This window comes from Callithrix jacchus, chromosome 11 (assembly GCF_049354715.1).
Source record: "Callithrix jacchus isolate 240 chromosome 11, calJac240_pri, whole genome shotgun sequence".
NCBI lineage: Eukaryota > Metazoa > Chordata > Mammalia > Primates > Cebidae > Callithrix > Callithrix jacchus.
This window is the reverse complement of record NC_133512.1, coordinates 57670692-57689835: the sequence shown is the minus strand read 5'-3', so window position 1 is coordinate 57689835 and position 19144 is coordinate 57670692. Positions and strand designations below refer to the sequence as shown.

Here is a 19144-nt window from a genome sequence, read left to right as displayed (position 1 = left end):
TTTGGAGACCCAGCTGAGCAAAATGGAACAAGACTGAAATCAGAGGATCTAGGACTAGAACTAGCTAGGACTTTTGCTACCCATCCATGGAAAATTGGTGAGTCATTTAACCTCTCAGGCCTTAGTTTCTTATTCTGTAAAATGTAGAAGATGTACTACTATGCTTCTTCCTATTTTATTTACATACCTTTCACTTCCATTAATTAGTAAGAATAACCAATTTTTGTTTTAGCATTTGATACCCTTTTCCTTCCATTTAACCCTAGTTGCAAAGGGCACCAATCATATTTGCAAAATAATCTCAATAGGACATCCAATAAATATTTGTCTTATGAAAACTGTGACATTGTATATGGATTTCTGGCATTGTTCAAAATGTGATTAATTAATCAATGCATGTGGAGTCCAGTGAGCCCATCTGACTAGAATGGGAAGTTAGTTAGAGGGAGGAGTTGGAGTTAGGACTACATAGTTAAACCAGGGGCAAATGATAGAGGGCCTTGAATGGACAGATTTAGGAATCTGAAGTTCATTTGATCAGGAAGTAATTTTATAATAAAATAATTAAATGAAATTTGCATTTTTAGAAAGCTAGCCTGACAGTTATGAGGACTAGAATGCAATGGGGAAGAATGAAGCAGACATATTGCTTGGATTCTTCTGGAAATTTTGAAATATAAAATAAAGGACTAGTCTACCATGGTGGCAATGGAAAAGGAAAATCTGCAAAGGAGTCAGATGCTGGGGAACAAAGCCCAACAAGGCATAATATCTAATATGATGGATGATGTAGAAAGGAATAAAATATATTACTCGGCTGGGCATGGTGGGTCACACCTGTAATCCTAGCACTTTGGGAGGCCGAGGCACACAGATCACTTGAGGACAGAAGTTCCAGACCAGCCTGGCCAACATGGTAAAACCCCATCTCTACCAAAAAATAAAAAATTAGCCGGGCGTGGTGGCATGCACCTGTAGGCTCAGCTACTTGGGAGGAAAATTACTTGAATCCAGGAGGTGGAAAATTACTTGAATCCAGGAGGTGGAGGTTGCAGTAAGCCGAGATGGCACCACTGCACTTCAGCCTGAGAGAAGAGATAGATTGAGACCCTATCTCAAAATGAAACAACAGAGATAACTCCAAGATACCAAGTTGAGGAGAGTGGAAGAAGGTCATTAACTGAAATAGTTTGGAAATGTCGCCACTGGATGGAGGACCTTGTGCATGGTTTGGGGCAGTTTGCATGGCAAGTGAAGGCAGGAAGTGTTTGGTGGAAATGCTAACTGACAATGTCTTCTAAGGAGAAGCAAAGCAAAGACTATCTATGAAGATAGACATAATGGTTAAACAACTGAGTAGATAATTACTCTACCTAGTTTAAAAAAAATCATAGATGCAAGTTTCCTCTGAATAATTTTGGTCCTGTTTATAATCAAATAACAGTTTTATTACCATAGAATCATTTATTTAGATCTTTGATATATTAATCTAGACATCAAAAATTGAAGGAAGTAATCAGTAAAATCCTAGGAGATGAAGACAGGTTGATTAATGAGCACAAATAAACAGTTTGGAGAAATAAGACCTAATGTTTGATAGGTCAGAAGGATAACTATAGTTTATGATGGTAATCTATTGTATATTTCAAAATAGCTGCAAAAGAATAATTTGAATGTTTCTAGCATAAAGACAAATATTTAAGGTAATGGGTATATTTAAATATTTAAGGTGATGGATATCCCTGATTTGACTTTTACAAATTGTATGAATATTAAATTATCACATGTACCCTGAAAATATGTACATCTATTAAGTATTAATTTTAAAAATTTAAAAATAAATAAATACCTCTGAGGAATGAGAAAGATGAATATCTGTGAAGAGTCGGTGATGAGATGTTTGAGGGAATCTGACTCAGTACAAATTAACATTTTTCAAATGGTTTGTATAACAAAATACAGCATTGAATGGTAGATGAGGTACCTTAAAGAACTGGGCTAAATTTTAAAAGCCCATGCATATTTTAGAGATTCAGGGACAATGATATGATCGAATTACATATTGATAATTTACCCATGTGAAAACTCCAGAAGGCCACATGCTAAAGAGAAGGCAAAACCAGCATTGTAAGGGAAAAATAACTCAACCATGTTATATTGCTATTAAAGTACGTGTGATACAAATAGGAATTAAGTATATAGGAAACACAAGATAATTATGCTATGGACAGACACTCAATTCAAATATTTAATAACAACTGTTTGGTTACTTAGTTATTGAGAATTTGGCAAAGAATCACAGAATAGCAACAAAAATGATCACACATATTTTAAAGAGACCTAATAAGAAATGGCTAAAGAAATGCTATTTAATCCACAAGAAAATAGGCTAAAGACAAACTGTAAAGTCCCACCTCCTGATTTAGGAGGTATATTTTGTCCCAGATAAAATAGAAGAGTTTATTATTAACAAAATCTAAAGAATTGCCTCAATTGCTGCTGCAGCTTTTGTGAAGTAGAGGTTTAGTGATATGTATTGGTGACTAAAATGAAATGACTGACAGGTTGTACCTGACTAATTTGTGAAAGATCAAATAACATGGAAATGACAACATATCCTGGGAGAAGGGTAGTGGGGTGGTGGAGAAAGTATTAGAACAATCTTGTTTGCTGATTCACATAGGTATTCTGCGTACACCAGTTTGCTATCTTACCAATGAAGAACTGGTACGATTCAAGTGGAAATGTGAAAAGTACCTTTAGAAATTTTGAATTTAGGCCTGACACATTGGCTTGTGCCTATAATCTCAGCACTTTGGGAGGCTGAGACAGGGGTATTGCTTGAGATCAGGTGTTCAAACCCACCCCGGGCAATGTAGAGAGACCCCATCTCTACAAAAAATTTAAAAATTAGCCAGGTGTGGTGGCATGCACCTATAGTCCCAGCTACTCAGGAGCCTTACGTAGGAGGATCAATTGAGCCCGGACGGTCAAAGCTGCAGTGAGCTGTGATTGTGCCACTGCACTCCAGCCTGGGTGACAGAGCAAGAACCTGTCTCAAAAAAATATATTGAATTTAATTTCTCAGAGGAAATGAATGTTGTATGATATTCTTATTATTGGAAGGCACATCAACACTAAAAGAAATGTAGCTTAATTAAATTATGAATTTTACAGATGTTATAAAAGAATCATTATAATGTAACCCCAATAGAAGATACCAATTAGATTTTATGTCCCTTTTCAATTCTGGTCCATTGGACATAACTGCCAGGGGTTCTTTGTTGAGAAGGATACTGAGGCAGTGCTTGCACTCAGTTGGAAATAATTAATGATTGATTTACAGTGCCTTCTGTGGAAACCTCCAATGACCTTTACCTTGCTATATCCAATGTTCATTTCTCAGTCCTCATTTTACTTCACCTGTTAGTAATCGTTGTCATGGTTCATCACTCCTTCCTCCTTACCTTTCTTCACTTGGCTACTGGTTCCTTTCACATAGCTAACCACTGTTCTCAGTTTCATTTGCAGATTCCACTCACCTTCCCTCTCTCTTAGAGTTGAAGTATTCCAAAACTCAGTCATTGTAACACCATAGTTCTATCTAAACTTGCTCCTTAGAGCTGCATGGTCCAATAGAAAAATAATGTGAGCCACAAATGCAAGCCACATATCTAATTTGAAACTTTCAAGTGACTTCATTAAAAAAAATTCATTTAAAAAAAGAAACCTCATTTAATTAAAGAAATTAATATATATCTTATTAAACCCAATAGGTCCCAAATATAATCATTTTAATAATATAAAAATAGTATATTTTATTTTAATATTAAATCTTCCAAATCCAATGTGTTAGTTACAGAACATCACAATTCAAACTAGCTAATAGCTGTTGTATTGAAAAGCATGACCCTAGATTATCTCATCCAATTCCTTAATGTAAAATACCATCTACATCCTGAATACTGACTACTCTCACCTTTTTATTTCTAGCTGGGACCTCTCTCCTGAATTCCAGATGAACTAATGTCTACAATGACCTTTATCAGTTCTTGGAGGTGTAATGTGTATGTCTAACTTATGTCCAAAACTGAACACTTGGTCTCCAGATCTGCTCTTCTCCATTTTAGTTACTAGCAACTTCTTCACTTCAGTTGCTCAGGTCAAAAATGTTGGAGTCAACCTTAACTTTTCTTTTTGTCTCAAACCTCATATTCAATCTACAAGTCCTATGTTACTATTGGTTCTATATTCAAAAGCTATCCAGAATCTGATTCGGTATCATTTCCTCTACTACAGTACTATGGCCCAAATTCCCATTATATGGAATTACTGAAATAGCATCCAAACTGATACCCCTTTCTCCTCATAGCAGCCAAATGTCTGTGAACAACATAAGCCAGATCATATCACTTATCTGCTCAAAATTCTCCAGTGGCTCCTAATCTTACCCAGAGTAAAAGCCAAAGTCCTTAGAATGACCTTTAGAACTCTATAGAATCTGAGCCCAGCCATGGTGCTTCACCTGTAACCCGAGGACTTTGGGAGGCTGAGGCAGATGGATTGCTTGAGCTCAGGAATTTCAGACCAGCCTGGGCAACATGGTGAAACCCTGTCTCTAAAAAAAAAAAAAAATACAAAAATAAGCCAGTTGCGGTGGAGTCCACCTGTGGCTCCAGCTATTCAGGAAGCTGAAGAGGGAGGATCACTTGAGCCCAGGAGGTTGAGGTTGCAGTGAGCCAAAATTGTGCCACTGCACTCAGCCTGGGTGAGACAGTGAGGCTAGGAAGGAAGGAAGGAAGAGAGAGGAAAGAGAGAGAGAGAGATAGAGAGGAAGGAAGGAAGGAAGGAAGGAAGGAAGGAAGGAAGGAAGGAAGGAAGGAAGGAAGGAAGGAAGGAAGGGGAAGGGGAGGAAGGAAGGAAGAAAGGAAGGAAGGAAAGAAAAGAACTCTACAGGATCTGGCCCCCTGTTACTTTTCTGTCTTCATCTCCTACAATTTCCCTTCTTATTCCACTCTAGCCACCCTCACCTCCTACTCTTCCTTGAAAAGGTCCATCATGGTCTTGCTTGAGGGCCTTTCTTTGGATTTGCTGTACCTCAATTATCTCCATGGCTCTCTACCCACACCTACCACCACCTTGTTTTTTGAGACAGTGTCTCCTGTTTTCTAGGCTACAGTGCAGTGGTGTGATCTGGGATCACTGCTTTGACCTCCCAGGCTCAAGTGATCCTCCCACCTCAGGCTCTGGAGTAGTTAGGACTACAGGCTCCTGCCACCACACCCAGCTAATTTTTGTATTTGTATTTTTTTCTTTTCTTTCTTTCTTTTTTTTTTTTTTAGAGACAGGGTTTCATCATGTTCCCCAGACTGGTTTTGAACTCCTGAGCGTAAGTGATCCGACCCCCTCAGCCTCCCAAAGTGCTGGGATTACAGGGGTGCACCATCTTGCCCAGCTTCTTCATCTCTTTCAAGTCTTTGCTGAAATATCACCGAAAATAATCACTTGAATAAGTGAATGACATTACATGAATGAATGACTGGTATGATGAGATATGACAGAATAGGTGCCATAAGGAAGAGTCAGAGCACTAGTGCCCAATGCTTGCCTTTCTAATAGAAGTTAACACAAATCTAACTTTCAACATTGATTGAACACCCATTATGTAAAACAGACATGTATACGATTGGCTGCTATCAGTGAAGGGAAACATTAAAATAATCTTGTTGCTTTGTTAGGTATTCTTGAACATTTCAGCACATACAAACAGCTGACCTTAGTCACAGAGAAAGCAGTATCCCTTAACAAATAGGAGTATCTTCAGATACCCTGGGGCTTCTCCCTCCTGGGCAATCAGCATCTACACACATAATCCCTCAATCTAGGCAGTATTTAAATCACTGAACTATTGGAACACATTCCTTACTTTTTTTTTTTTTTGAGACGGACGCTCTGTTGCCTAGACTGGAGTGCAGTGGCGCAAGCTCTGCTCACTGCAACCTCTGGCCCCCAGGTTCAAGTAATTCTCCTGCCTCAGCTTCCTAAATAGCTGGGATTACAGGTGTGCACCACCATGCCCAGCTAATTTTTGTTTTTTGTTTTTTGTTTTTTTAGTAGAGACAGGGTTTCACCATGCTGGTCAGGCTAGTCTCAAACTCCTGACATCATGATCCTCCCAACTTGGCCTCCTAAAGTGCTGGGAATACAGGCTTGAGCCACTGTGTCCAGTGCAGTCCTTACTCTTAACTTGATGGGTAACTAAGTAAATCACTTATTGTCTTACTTCTTTTATCCCTATGATAAAACGTCAAATTTCACCTGGTTCCCAATTCAGGTTGAGATAACAGGACAATATACACTTGGCTGTTACAAGTTGGCAGAATGTATGCATTACCGAGCTTAAGAAAAAAAAACTTTTTTAAAGCTAAGATTTCTAAATAAGGGCTATTTAAAACTTATCTTCAGTTTGTGGTAGACTTCAGGTCTTCAGTCTCTCCTTTTTTCTTTTTAACCTCAGTTTTTCACTTAACACCACTTCTATGCTTGAACTCATTTTAGCCTATTTTTTGTTCACACCTGCCAATTTTTCAGTCCAACCTAGCTCAAAGCAACAGAGAAACATGATAAACCTGAGTAATCAGCCAGAGACATTAGTATGTATAGTTCACTCCAGGAGTGGATTTGAACATTGGAGGATAGGGAGAAGAACACAAAGGATTGAGGGAGCACATGTGGGGGAAACAAGAAAGGATGGTGATGCTAAATTTATAAACACTGCTCGATTCAATCCAAAAAGCGTTTATTGAGTGCAGAGTTCTGTGCTGGTCACTTTAGTAAAGCCAAGATGAGCAAGACTCTATGAGTCTCTGTCCTTAAGGAGGTGGGAGTATGAACTGAACTAAGAAGAACACAAATTATTAAAATATCGTTCAGGGTACACAAAGGAAGTCCAAAGAGAAAGAAAGCTGACATTAATTCAAGACGTTTTAATATGCCAGGGCAGTCACGTATATTAACAACCCTTCCAAAAATTCCAGGTTGGCTCATGGACAGGTAACTTGTCATTAAAGCTAGAAAGTTAGTGTAGTCTGGCATTGTCCCTAACCAAGGTTCTGAAGCTCCGGCTCCTTTTCAGAACACTATTGTTAAAGGGAAGCGCGAAGGAGTTGGGGGAGGGGATCAAGTTTTGACTGAATGTGTCTCGGTCGCCGTGGAGGGAACAGGAGGTTAGAAAGCCATTTGGAGGCGTCGTGTGAGATGAGACTACAAGGATAAACCGGAGATTGAGTAGGAACCAGTGGAGGGAAGAGGGAGGGACTTTTCAGGCTAAGTAAGTAATAAGAGCAATTAGGTGCTCTCATAATTCCTTGAGTCGAGGAGTCAAGTAGGGAGAAAAACTGGCGTCAGCCCCGCCACCACCACCCCATCCCCCGCAACTTTTCCACCGGAGCTTTTAGGTGTTCGCCAATTTCACCATTAGCAATGTTGTTTTTGTAACTTGAAGAAAAATAAAACCCTCATGTTTTAATACCACTGGATACCTTGGACGGAGGGTGGGAGTCCGGCCAGGAGCCCCTAGCACATCCCGGTCCCTCCTACCCCTCAGCACGGCCGCCACCTGAGAGTCGTTGATGTTCGGGAAGGACGGTTCCTGTGGCGGGATCCTAGTCGGTTGGAGGCCGGTCCCGGGCCTGGCGGGGTTGACCCGCGACTGCTGGGCCGGGGCGGGGCCCCAGGCGCACCTGCCCGCGAGGCGGCTGCGCGGACAGACGTTCTAACCCCTCCCGCCTCGCCGTGTGTTTACGTGGAGACGAAGATGGCGGCGGCGGTGACGGCGCTTCCCGTGCGGCTGAGGACAATCCTCCAGTGAGCGCGGAGACTGCTTCCACTCCGGGCGGGGGAGCGCCAGGCCGGCTGCGCGCCCTGGGCCGCGGAGCTTGCTGTCCCACCTCCGTCTTAATCGACCTTTCCTTTCTACCCCCGACCATCCCTTAACCCCTGTTTTCCCCTGCCTTCCTCGCAGAGGCCATGGAGGACGAGGAGAGACAGAAGAAGCTGGAGGCCGGCAAAGCCAAGGTAGGAGAGCCCAAGGCTACCGGGCCTGCCGTGGGAGGCGGTGGCTAGCAAGGGGTGGGAGGGGGCCTGGGAAGCGGAGTTCGCCGCAGACCCTGTACACTGCCCGGGAGGGAGGTGCTGCAGGGTCTGCATCTCTCCTCGCCCTCCTTCTTTCCCCTTTTTCCATTTGGGGGACAAAGCCTTGTGCTACTAGCTAGCTGATAATACTTCCGTAGGGATTGAATATTGTGGCTCCTTTCTCGTGAATGGCCAAATAAAACTCCTCTTTTATATTTATTGCTGTAAACTAGTGTTTAATTGTTTCTAAACCTCCGACCTTTCAGTTTTTTTAAGGAGTTTTCTGGGTAGTGCAGGCATTGTGCTTTCCAGGGTGGGGATTTAGGGCTTTTCTTTACTGGGTTGGGGATTTGTGCGCTGATCATCAGCTTGTCTTCCTTAGGTGGCACGCTGGCACTCTTGGGTGTGTGTGATTGGCCTGTGACAGCTGTCTCAGCAGTGGCTTGTGTGTGCCACAAGTGCCAGCTGCGAACTTGGCTTTAGGAGCGTTTTTAGAAGCGTGTCTTTGTATGTTTGTACTTGAAGGTCTTTGTCATGGCATGCGCTTTTGTGTCGTATGGAATGTTAATGCAGTCTATGAATGGAACTTGTGGGGACCAAAAGGTTCCATGTGCCCAGTAACACCTATGGAATTCCTGCTTTAAGTAATTTAGTTGTTATATATCCCTCTGGCAAATCCTGATATGTGTGTGTGTGTGTGTGTGTATGTGTGTGTATACGTGTATGGAAAAGCCTATAAAGCAAACAACACAATACACATTTATATACAGGCATCGTTCATTGGGCTTCATGAGAAATTTGACATATACAAAATATAAGCTATGTAGCATATTTCTTTTGAAAATTACATATTTGAGCATATATTTTGTCTGGCCTCAAAAGCCCACTTACTCCCTTCAATGAAGTCTTCTTTTATAGATTATATTCTTTTTTAGAGATAATTGTTAGCAATCATACTTGAACAAAAAATTGTATTACAGGTAACTGTTTTTTCTCTCTTCCTTTCTTTTCTCTTCCCTGCACATAAACAAAGGAAACCAGGTTAGTGATTTATTATCAATGAAGGGCCATACTGCAGAGAGGCTCAACCCAAGTCTGTTAAGTGAATACACACACACACACACACACACACACACGCATATACACACTAGCTTCATATTTCTAAAATATAATTGGCTTTCCCATAAGCTCCCTCTCTTTAAGGTCCAGGCTTAAATGCTTGTATGTAGCCAGGTAAATTTTTACTTTCGAATCTATACATGGTGGGAAAAGGGAATCAGGGTATCTTTAGAAGCCCAAAGCTTACACTTGGGCAATCTGAGGGGCTGAATAAGCTCTATGCATCTAAGGAAGTAGTGGAGGTAAAGTGTATACTCCCTCCAAAAGCATTGACGATCTGATTAGATGTCTTATTTTTTACCTCAGAATTTTTATTACCTGTCCCCAGTAGTATCTTTCATAAATACATGTGAAGAAGTTCTATGAAACATGGTTTACTTTGGACATACATATTTCATAATAGAGGATTTATTTAAATTGCTTGCAATTGTAGTTGCTTTGGCAAAATACAATTCTAGTTTCTTTGTGTGTTTGTTTTTCAGAATTCTGCATATGGGATACAAACCTTTATAAGATGAATTTTTGTTGTAAAAGATTATCTTCTTTTAAAATTGAGCCCAGTTTTTTCAGTGATATATAAGTCTATGAGACTTGTAAGGCAGGGTATGTTTGCTGCAACGTTAGTTATACAATATAAAAATGCTGACGTTGGGAGCCTGGGGCGGGAGGATTGCTTTGACACCAGGAGTTCAAGACCAGCCTGGGCAACATAGTGAGACTTTACAAAATTTATTTTAAAAAATAGCTGGGCGTGGTGGTGTGCACCTGTAGTCCCAGCCACTCGGTAGTCTGAGGTGAGAGGATCACTTGAGCCCAGGAGTTCAAGGCTGCAGTAAGCCATAATCATGTCACTGCACTCCAGCCTGCACAACAGAATGAGATTCTGTTTCAAAAACAAAAACAAAAAAACTCACTGGAAATAACTTTTAAAGACAACATGAAGAGAATCATTTCAACATGAAGAGAATCATTTTTCTAAGTTATATTAATATGATGGAATATTTTATAGCCATGAAGATTATGAAGACTGATAGGAACATGAAAAATAGTGTAGAAATGACATTATCAAAAATAGTATATATATTATTTCATTGTATAAATGTGTGCTTTCAGATTAAAACCAAAAAACTCTGGATTATAATGTCATTCCGCAAACTTATATTGAACCCCTATTTTATGCCTCGAGGTGGTGACAGTGTCTGCTCTCAAGTTGTTCACTGTTTAATGAGAGAGACAGACTCTGGATGTCAGGCACAAAGAGGGATGAGATGCAGTAGGATTTGGGGGGATTTTTTTCCCACATTTTGTTAAAATATTTTAAATGCTGCTATCTTATTTTATAGAATTACTAAGAAGGCTCTTACTATCGATACTAATGTACCCTAATATAATGCCTTTCAAATAGTAGTTATACATATTTGCTTAATGAATGAGCAGAATGATTAATGTGTCATTAATAAGCGTTACTTTACTAGCCTGGATATAATTTAATAACAGTAATCTAGAATTCTCTTAATGTTGAAATCCATATTGCTGGCATCAGAAACAACTAAAAATGATCACTTTCCAAAATTTATCTGCGACTTGGTTCTCCAGATGTCTCATTTGTTCACTGGACTCTTAAGTATTATATTTGATTATCTACTTTCACAAACCACGACTTTTCAGTCTTTTTGGGGGTAATTTATTGGTAAACTGTTCCATTGAAAAAAATTCCGTTTCTTTATCTAAAACTTATAAATGATCACTTTTTTTTTTCTTTCTGAGATGGAGTCTCTCTCTGTCGCCCAAGCTGGAGTACAGTGACACAATCTCAGCTCACTGCAACCTCCGCCTCCCGGGTTCAAGAGATTCTCCTGCCTCAACCTCCTGAGTAGCTGGGACTATAGGTGCATGCCACCATACCCGGCTAATTTTTTGTATTTTTAGTAGAGACAGGTTTTCGCCATGTTATCCAGGATGCTCTCGATCACCTGACCTCATAATCCGCCCACCTCAATGTCCCAAAGTGCCGGGATTACTGGCTTGAGCCACTTTGCCCAGCCTAAATGATCACTTTTTACAGTTTGTCATGTATACATATAATGTGTAGTATACTTTTAAAATGTTTCCTTCTAGCCAAAATCTGTAATAGTGGGTTAATAATTTATGGTATTTAATTCTACAAAGAGTTTTTGAGTTCGGAAAATGCCAACAAATGATGCCAGGTTAAAAAGAAAAAAGTTAACAGAAAAAGGTATATGTATATATTTATATATGAAGACACCTGAAGAAAAGCACCAAGATATAAATTGTGGTTATCTCTAGATGGTGGGTTATAGGCAATTTTAATTTTCTTTACACTTTTAGTATTTTCCAAATTCTTGATACAATATATCTTTTTTATGAACAGGAAAGAATGTTCAAATGCCTTTTTTTTTTTTTTTGAGGCAGCCTGTCTCCCAGGCTGCAGTGCAGTGGTGCGATCTCGGCTCATTGCTGACTGTGCCTCCCAGGTTCAAGTGATTCTCGTGCCTCAGCCCCCTGAGCAGCTGGGATTATGGGCATGTACCACCACACCTGGCTAATTTTTGTGTTTTTGGTAGAGATGGGGTTTCACCATGTTGGCCAGATCAGTCTCAAACTCCTGCCCACAAGTGATCTGCCTGCCTTGGCCTCCCAAAGTGCCGGGATTACAGGCCTGAGCCACCGCACTCAGCCTCAAATGCCATTTTAAAAAACCATAAGGGCTTATCGAATACATTATATTAAACACATAGTGTATGACCATTTTCCAGAATAGGAAAATGAGGCATAGAATAACTATGTTTCCTCTTTAGTATAGGCCTGGAATTGTAATTCTTATTTCAGTGCGGAGTGCATTAATTATATAGCTGGGATTATATTATTAGACATTGTACAGATCTCCTTTATGTTTTTGTTGTTCTTATCCTTTCCTTGCTGTTAGTTCTTATTGCAGTGGGCATGCTGTTACTCATCTGCCTGTTTTCCTGATTTGCTGTTTTAGATTTGCTGTGACTGAAGAAACCAGAACTGAGGTTGATAGAAAGCTATGTAAAAAAACAAAAAAAATACAAAGGCCTTAGGCTTTTGTAATCCCAGCACTTTAGGAGGCTGAGGTGAGAAGATCCCTTGAGCCCAGGGGTTTTAGACCAGCCTGGGCAATGTAGTAAGACCCCATCTCTAAAAATAAAAAAGTATAAAAAACAAAACAGGTTGGGTACAGTAGCTTATGCCTGTAATACAAGCACTTTAGGACATCAAGATGGTTGGATCACCTGAGGTCAGGAGTTCAAGACCAACACGGTCAAACCCTGTCTCCATTAAAAAATACAAAAAAATAGCCAGGCATGGTGGCAGGTACTAATCCTAGCTACTGGGGAGACAGAGGCAAGAGAAACCCTTGAACCCAGGAGGCAGAGGTTACAGTACACCGAAATCATGCCACTGTACTCCAGCCTGGGTGACAGAGCAAGACTCTCACTCAAAAAAAAACAAAACAAAACAAAAACAGAGGCCAGTGGAACCTGCCGAATGGGCTTTAGGGCAGTTTAGTTTAGTTTTTTGCTGCTTGATGGTTGTTTTGGTTTGCTATTGGGTCCTCAGTGATTTCCTCAGTTTTGTTGTTGCAAGAAGCATAACCCCAGGAGATTTAAGACATTACTGCATTATGTATTAAGTAAACATTTTCAGAGCTGGGATAACTCCCTCTATAATGTTTTGATGGGGATGGCACTACATAGGTTGTCCTTGTACTGAACCAAACTATTTTAACTCCACTATAAACGACTTCATTTTTTTCCAATTAAAATTATTCATGTCACGTAAAGTAAGTATTGTAATTTAAGTGAACAGAATTAATTAGAGGACAGTTGTATATTTACTGTAAAATTATTACTATTGTAAATTTGCATTAGCCATAATTTTTTAAGTTCTATTCAGTATTTTATATAATGGGCATTATTTGCTGAATAATTGTTAAAAAATTATTGCCTATTGTATTTAGTAATTTGTAATTATATAACTTTTTTAACAAGGATTTTCCATTTGAAGAGTAGTGTACAAAAAAAAGATGATGCTCCATGTAAGCTGTATATTGATTATTGACAGCAGGACTTTTCAATTACTGTTTTCACTGTGATAGACAAAGCTGGTGATGGTATAAAACTGTTCTTAGCATATTTCAGTTACTGTGTTTCACAGCTAAGAGAGTGTTTTCCCCTTCCTGGTTTAAGCATTCTAGTTTTAAGCATTCTGTATGACAGAGCTTACTTTGCATTCAGAGCAGATACAGCACTTTGATACTTTAATCAACATTTACTGTAGCAATGGTGCATTGCCTATGACTTAAACTAATTTATGACCTTCAGGCTTTTTTTTTTTTTTCCCTGAGATGAGGTCTTGCTCTGTTGTCCAGGCTAGAACGACAGCCTGCCTCGACCTCCTGAGCTCAAGCAATCCTCCTGTCTCAGCTTCCTGAGTACCTGGGACTACAGATGTGCACTACCACACGTAACAAATTTTGAAATTTTTTTTGTAGAGACGGGATTTCACAGTGTTACCCAGGCTGGTCTGGAACTCCTGAGCTCAAGAGATCCTCCTGCCTTAGCCTGGAAAAGTGCAGGGATAATAGGTGTGAGCCATTGCACCCAGCTCAGGCTTTGTTGGAACAAAGCAAAACATGGTGTTTAGAGAGTTAAAGTGGAGGAATGAATGTGATGCCCTGTCAGTGAAACTGAAAGTTGAATGATAGCTCATGGAAAAGAGGAAATGAAAAAGATAGGATACATCCAAGTGATTGAAATATGACAAGAATGGAACAAAGAACTTTTTTCGAACGAAAACATCTTACTTTTGTAAATAAAGAGGTTCATAGTAAAAGCTAAACAATGACTACAAAGTATCTATTATAGTCTACTGAATGTTGAAATGTAAGTGAATTTCTTCTAATATAGCTAGAAAAGGTTATGATAAATTGTTAAAGGATAAGGGATATTATTTATATTCATTTCTTAGTAAGATTCCACTAAAATTAAGATTAGTCACTTCATGTAAGTGGTTAACATCCCTTTAAAATCTTTAATTTAGAAAAGCTAAGGGATTTTTCAAAACTTATTTGTGAAAGTGGTTTGGCATCGGGTGTGTGTGTGTGTGTGTGTGTGTGTGTGCATGCGCATGCTGGAGAGAGGGAGAAAGAGAAAATTTATAATACTGCCATTTGGCCTGGTAGAAGTGGCACTAGGACTTTGGAGACATTTATTTGTTCGTTTGTTCAAACAACATTTTTGAACGCCTACAGCTGCAGCTATGAACTTTTACTTAGCATGCATTTATTTAAATGGTCACAAATTCTGTGCTTTATTGTCTGTTGGAATAATCGTATGATGTGTATCTCAACAGGTGTTTTGAAGGATAAATGAAATAATAATTGGGAGCTTTTTGAGTTCTCTAGGTGCTAGATATAAAGAAGCTATGATTATTATTTTTTAAATTGAAATGAAACTCGTAAGAAAAATTTACCATCTTAAAATGAGAAGTTCAGTGGCTTAACACAATGTTATGCAACTACCACTTCTGTCTAGTTCTCAAACATTTTTATCATCCCAAAATAAAACCCTTTGCCCATTAAGCAGATATTCTTCATTGCTTCTTCCCTTTAGCCACTAACAGTCACCAAAGTGCTCTCTGGATTTACCAATTCTAGATATTTCATATAAATGGGATCATAAAATATATGACGCTTTGTGTCTGGCTTCTTTCACTTAGTATATTTTCAAGGTTCATCCATTTTGTTGCATGTATCAGTACTTCATTCCTTTTTATGGCTGAATATTCCATTGTATGTATATACCATAATTTGTTTATCCATTGATAGGCATTTGGGTTGTTTCTACCTTTTGGCTATTGTGAGTAGTGCTGCTGTGAACATTTATATGGATGTATTTGAGTACCTATTTTCATTTCTCTTGGGTATATATTGAGAAGTAGAACTGAGCACGGTAATATGGTAGTTCTATTTCAGCTTTTTGAGAAATTGCCAAACTGTTTCCATAGTGACTGTACCATATTACCTTTCCATCAGCAATGTATGGGAAGTTCCAATTTTCCCATGGCCTCACTAACACTTGTATTTTCTGTTTGTTTTTTTTTTTTTTATTAATATAGTAATCCTTGTGGGTATGAAGTGGTTTATAATTGTGGTTTTGATTTGTATTTTCCTAATGAATAATGATATTGAGTATCATCTTTTAATGTGCTTTTTGACCATTTGGAGATCTTCTTCATCTTCTTTTTTTGGGGGGGTGATAAAGTTTTTCTCTTGTTGCCCAGGATGGAGTGCAGTGGCGCTATCTCACTGCAACCTCTGCCTCCCAGATTGAAGCGATTCTTCTGCCTCAGCGTCCCAAGTGGCTGGGATTACAGGCACCCACCACCATGCCTGGCTAATTTTTTTGTAATTTTTTAGTAGAGATGAGGTTTCACCATGTTGGCCAGGATGGTCTCAAACTCTTGACCTCAGGGGATCTGCCTGCCTCAGCCTCCCAAAGGGCTTGGATTACAGGCCACACACCCAGCCCATTTGTAGATCTTCTTTGGAGAAATGTCTATTAATGTTCTTTGCCCATTTTTAATTGGGTTATTACCAACTTTTATTTAGTATTAATTATGTTTATAATTAATTATATGTATATACTAATACATGTGTGTAGGGTGTGTGTGTGTGTGTGTCCTTTCTGTATATGTGGAGAGAGAGCATGTACACTGAAGTGCCAGAGAGGAATAGCAGAAACACATATCCCCAGTGGGAATATCTTCCATATACGTGTATATATATATATACGTATATGGAAGACATACATGTGTATATATATTTTTTTAGGCCTTTTGGGCTTTTGGAAAATTTAAATTATTGCTTCCTTTGAATAATAGGTTCTTGGTGAGTTGATTAAAGCATGATGCTAAAGTTTGATTTCTTTGTTGGCCAGTGAGTCATTCCATTCCTTGACTAGCTGTTTTACAAGTGCATGCAGTTGGTCAAAGGGGCACCTGTTGGGTTTTTGGCTTGATTATTGCCAATCCATTTATACTGTGAGAAAAAAGTAACTTAGTGTACAATAATGAAAAGACCAGTTATTTTAGTATATGAAAATGGCAGATCTGTAGATATTTATTTTACCAGTATAAGATGTTTTTGTTGTCATATTGACACCGCTTTTACTTTGGTTGTAGTCATCACCAAAATGTAACTTGAAACACTTAGTGCCCTTCTAAGTACATTGCATGAAGCTTTGGTTGATTTGTTGTAGGTAACAGTATTCAAAAGTGTTAAATGTTCAGAGTATTAAAAAAATTAGTATTATCTCAGGAGTAGTTTTGCTTACGTTACTTATTTAAGTCTATAGATTCTTTTGTACTGTGTAGAATTTCTTTTTCATTTTTGTTCATGAACAATGTAGTGTTTGTTTTCAGTTACCATCAGAGTTATGATTTCTATTGTGGTTTACTGTTCTCTGAGATATTTGTGTGGTCTGAAAGTTTCTAAGTCTAAGGGTTTTCCCCCTTTTAAGAAATCATTTCTTAAAGCACCCAAGATTATTGTTTTGATGATTCAGAACCATACTCAACTTTACTATACAAAGTTCTAATCTGTAAAGATTGATTGCCTAGGTTCTCTGATTTACAGATTTCTGAAAAACTCATAAGGTATAAAATCTAGGCTCTCTCTTTTATTTCTTAGTACTGAACACACTACAGAATTCCTTGTTGTTTACTAGGATTGCTCATTGTGGGCTCTGTGATTAGGCAGTATTTATTCCTTTGAGGTCTTACTTTTATTCAAGTTGGTATTGCCTTATTAGTTATTTCCCCAGAGAAGATAGTGACAGGGAACAATTAGAGCTAAAATAGTAGTTCTCCATATGTGTCATGAATCAAACTTTCTGTGTGAAAGAGACCTTGTTGGGGATTGCAGTGGGCATGTGGCAGCAATCTCAGTTAATTCCTATGCCATTTATATTCTCTTTACTGTATGTATATATTGGTTTCTTGAGAGCCAAATTAGTAGATCATCTTCCAAATGGCAAGGTATTACAAAATATCTTAAAACTACACTAGCAAATATCTACTGAGAGTTTATATATGAAATAATGAGTTTGGGCTGAAAGTTAGAGAAACTCTTTTTTCTATTCATAGACAGCTTTAAAATATTGGAAATACTTTTGGTGTGAAATTTTTATATTTGCCAAACTAATATTTAATTTTAATTTGTATAAATTCTTTCACAATGAAAATACATATCTAAACATTTCTAATGACTCTTAAGAGAACACTCACTTTTCCACTTTAAACAACCATTAGTAATTTTTATAATAAAGTTTGAGAAAAACAAAAGATAATTTGAGGATTTTTTTTTTTAGTTGAGAAGAACTTATAGTTTTTAAATAAATTCAAAAGGTGAAATAAGGTAGGTCATTTTAATAGGCCTCAGGATTTTGACTGTATGACAGAAGAGTCTGTCTACTACTTTTTCTCTAGGATTTGTACTTAAATTTTTTTAACGTTCTAAGTTGTCTTTCTCTGTCTCACCCTTTCTCTTTTTCTCACTCTTTTCTCTCTCTCTCTCTCTTTTCTTTTTTTGCCTTTTTCTTTTCTTTAATTTTGAGACAGGTTCTGACTCTGTTTTGCCCCAACTGGAGTACAGTGCCGATCATGGTTCATTGCAGCCTTGACCTTCTGAACTCAGTTGATCCTCTTACTTCAGCCGGTGCTCAGCACCACGCCCCACTAATTTTTAGAGACACCGGGTTTTGCCATGTTGCCCAGGCTGGTCTTGAACTCCTGGGCTCAAGCAGTTCTCCTGCCTTGGCCTCCCAGTGTGCTGAATTAGAAGTATGAGGTACCACTCCTTGCCAGTCTCTTTTCTATCTTATGTACCATCATATTTTTTAGGCTCAGTAGTTTAGTTTATACCTTTTAGTATTTTCAGAAAGCATCCTGTTTGGAAAAGCCTTTGAATTATTATAACCAAATCCTACTTTTTTTTTAGATGGAGTATCTCTCTGTTACCTAGGCTGGAGTGCAGTAGCGCAGTCTTGGCTCATTGCAACCTCTGCCTCCTGGGTTTAGGTGATTCTCCTGCCTCTGCCTCCTGAGTAGCTGGGACTAGACACACGCCCCATGCCTGGCTAATTTTTGTATTTTTAGTAGAGATGGGGTTTCACCATATCTCAAACTCCTGACCTCATGATCCACCCATGTTGGCCTGCCAAAGTGCTGGGATTACAGATGTGAGCCACTGTGCCTGGCCCCAAATCCTACTTTTTAAATTAAAAATTTTTCTCACACTTAGCCTTTTTCTTTCTATTCTAATATTGCAGTCCAATAAAATCAAGCCCATATCACCTTATCTATCTGGATTCCTTGTCTCTATTCATCTTCTCTGGTTCATCCTATATATTGTCACTGGATTAATCTTAAAACACCCTTTTCATTTCTTTAATCCTCTACTCCATTCTTTTCAGTCTTTCAGATCAAATCTTAGGTAAGTTAATATTTATTTGAGCCTCTACTGTATACAAGTCAGTGAGAATTCAGAGATAAAGTCACAAGCCTGCCTTTGATACTTTCACATTCGAGTACAGTAGAAAGTAAATCACAATATAGTAAGTTAAGTATTCTGAGTGAAGTACAGGGAGCTATTTATTTACTTATTCAGTTAATATGATTGAGCACTTATTACTTGCTAGGCACTTTGCTAAGACCATAGGATATGAGAGACATGGACTCTGCCAAGCATAATTTATTTAGTTAGTAGGCAGACACATAAAGAGGTCATTATAAATACACGATGGGTAAAATAATTCTAGGTCCATGAAAAAACACAGAGGAGGGA

General features: G+C 38.6%; 2 protein-coding genes across 18 annotated transcripts in view; one reads left to right on the top strand and one right to left on the bottom strand.

Moving 5' to 3' along the window:
• The window catches only part of MTERF1 (mitochondrial transcription termination factor 1), a 560591-nt gene extending 552820 nt beyond the window's left edge, over positions 1-7771 (bottom strand). Inside the window, exon 1 of the transcript XR_013523953.1 lies at positions 7542-7771. The gene's annotated coding sequence lies outside the window, so the exon portion shown is untranslated. The remainder of the gene's footprint in view (positions 1-7541) is intronic.
• Positions 1-19144, top strand: part of AKAP9 (A-kinase anchoring protein 9) — a 229247-nt gene that overhangs the window by 49154 nt on the left and 160949 nt on the right. For 14 of the 17 annotated variants that reach the window (XM_035254937.3, XM_009002492.5, XM_009002491.6 and 11 more), the window contains one exon: positions 8024-8076. In XM_035254937.3, the coding sequence (XP_035110828.3) occupies positions 8029-8076 (48 nt within the window). In that variant the 5' untranslated portion in view covers positions 8024-8028. Of the gene's footprint in view, positions 1-7174; positions 7288-7804; positions 8077-19144 lie in introns of those variants that run through there. The other 3 variants (XM_078342774.1, XM_078342771.1, XM_078342767.1) reach the window with 2 other exon arrangements.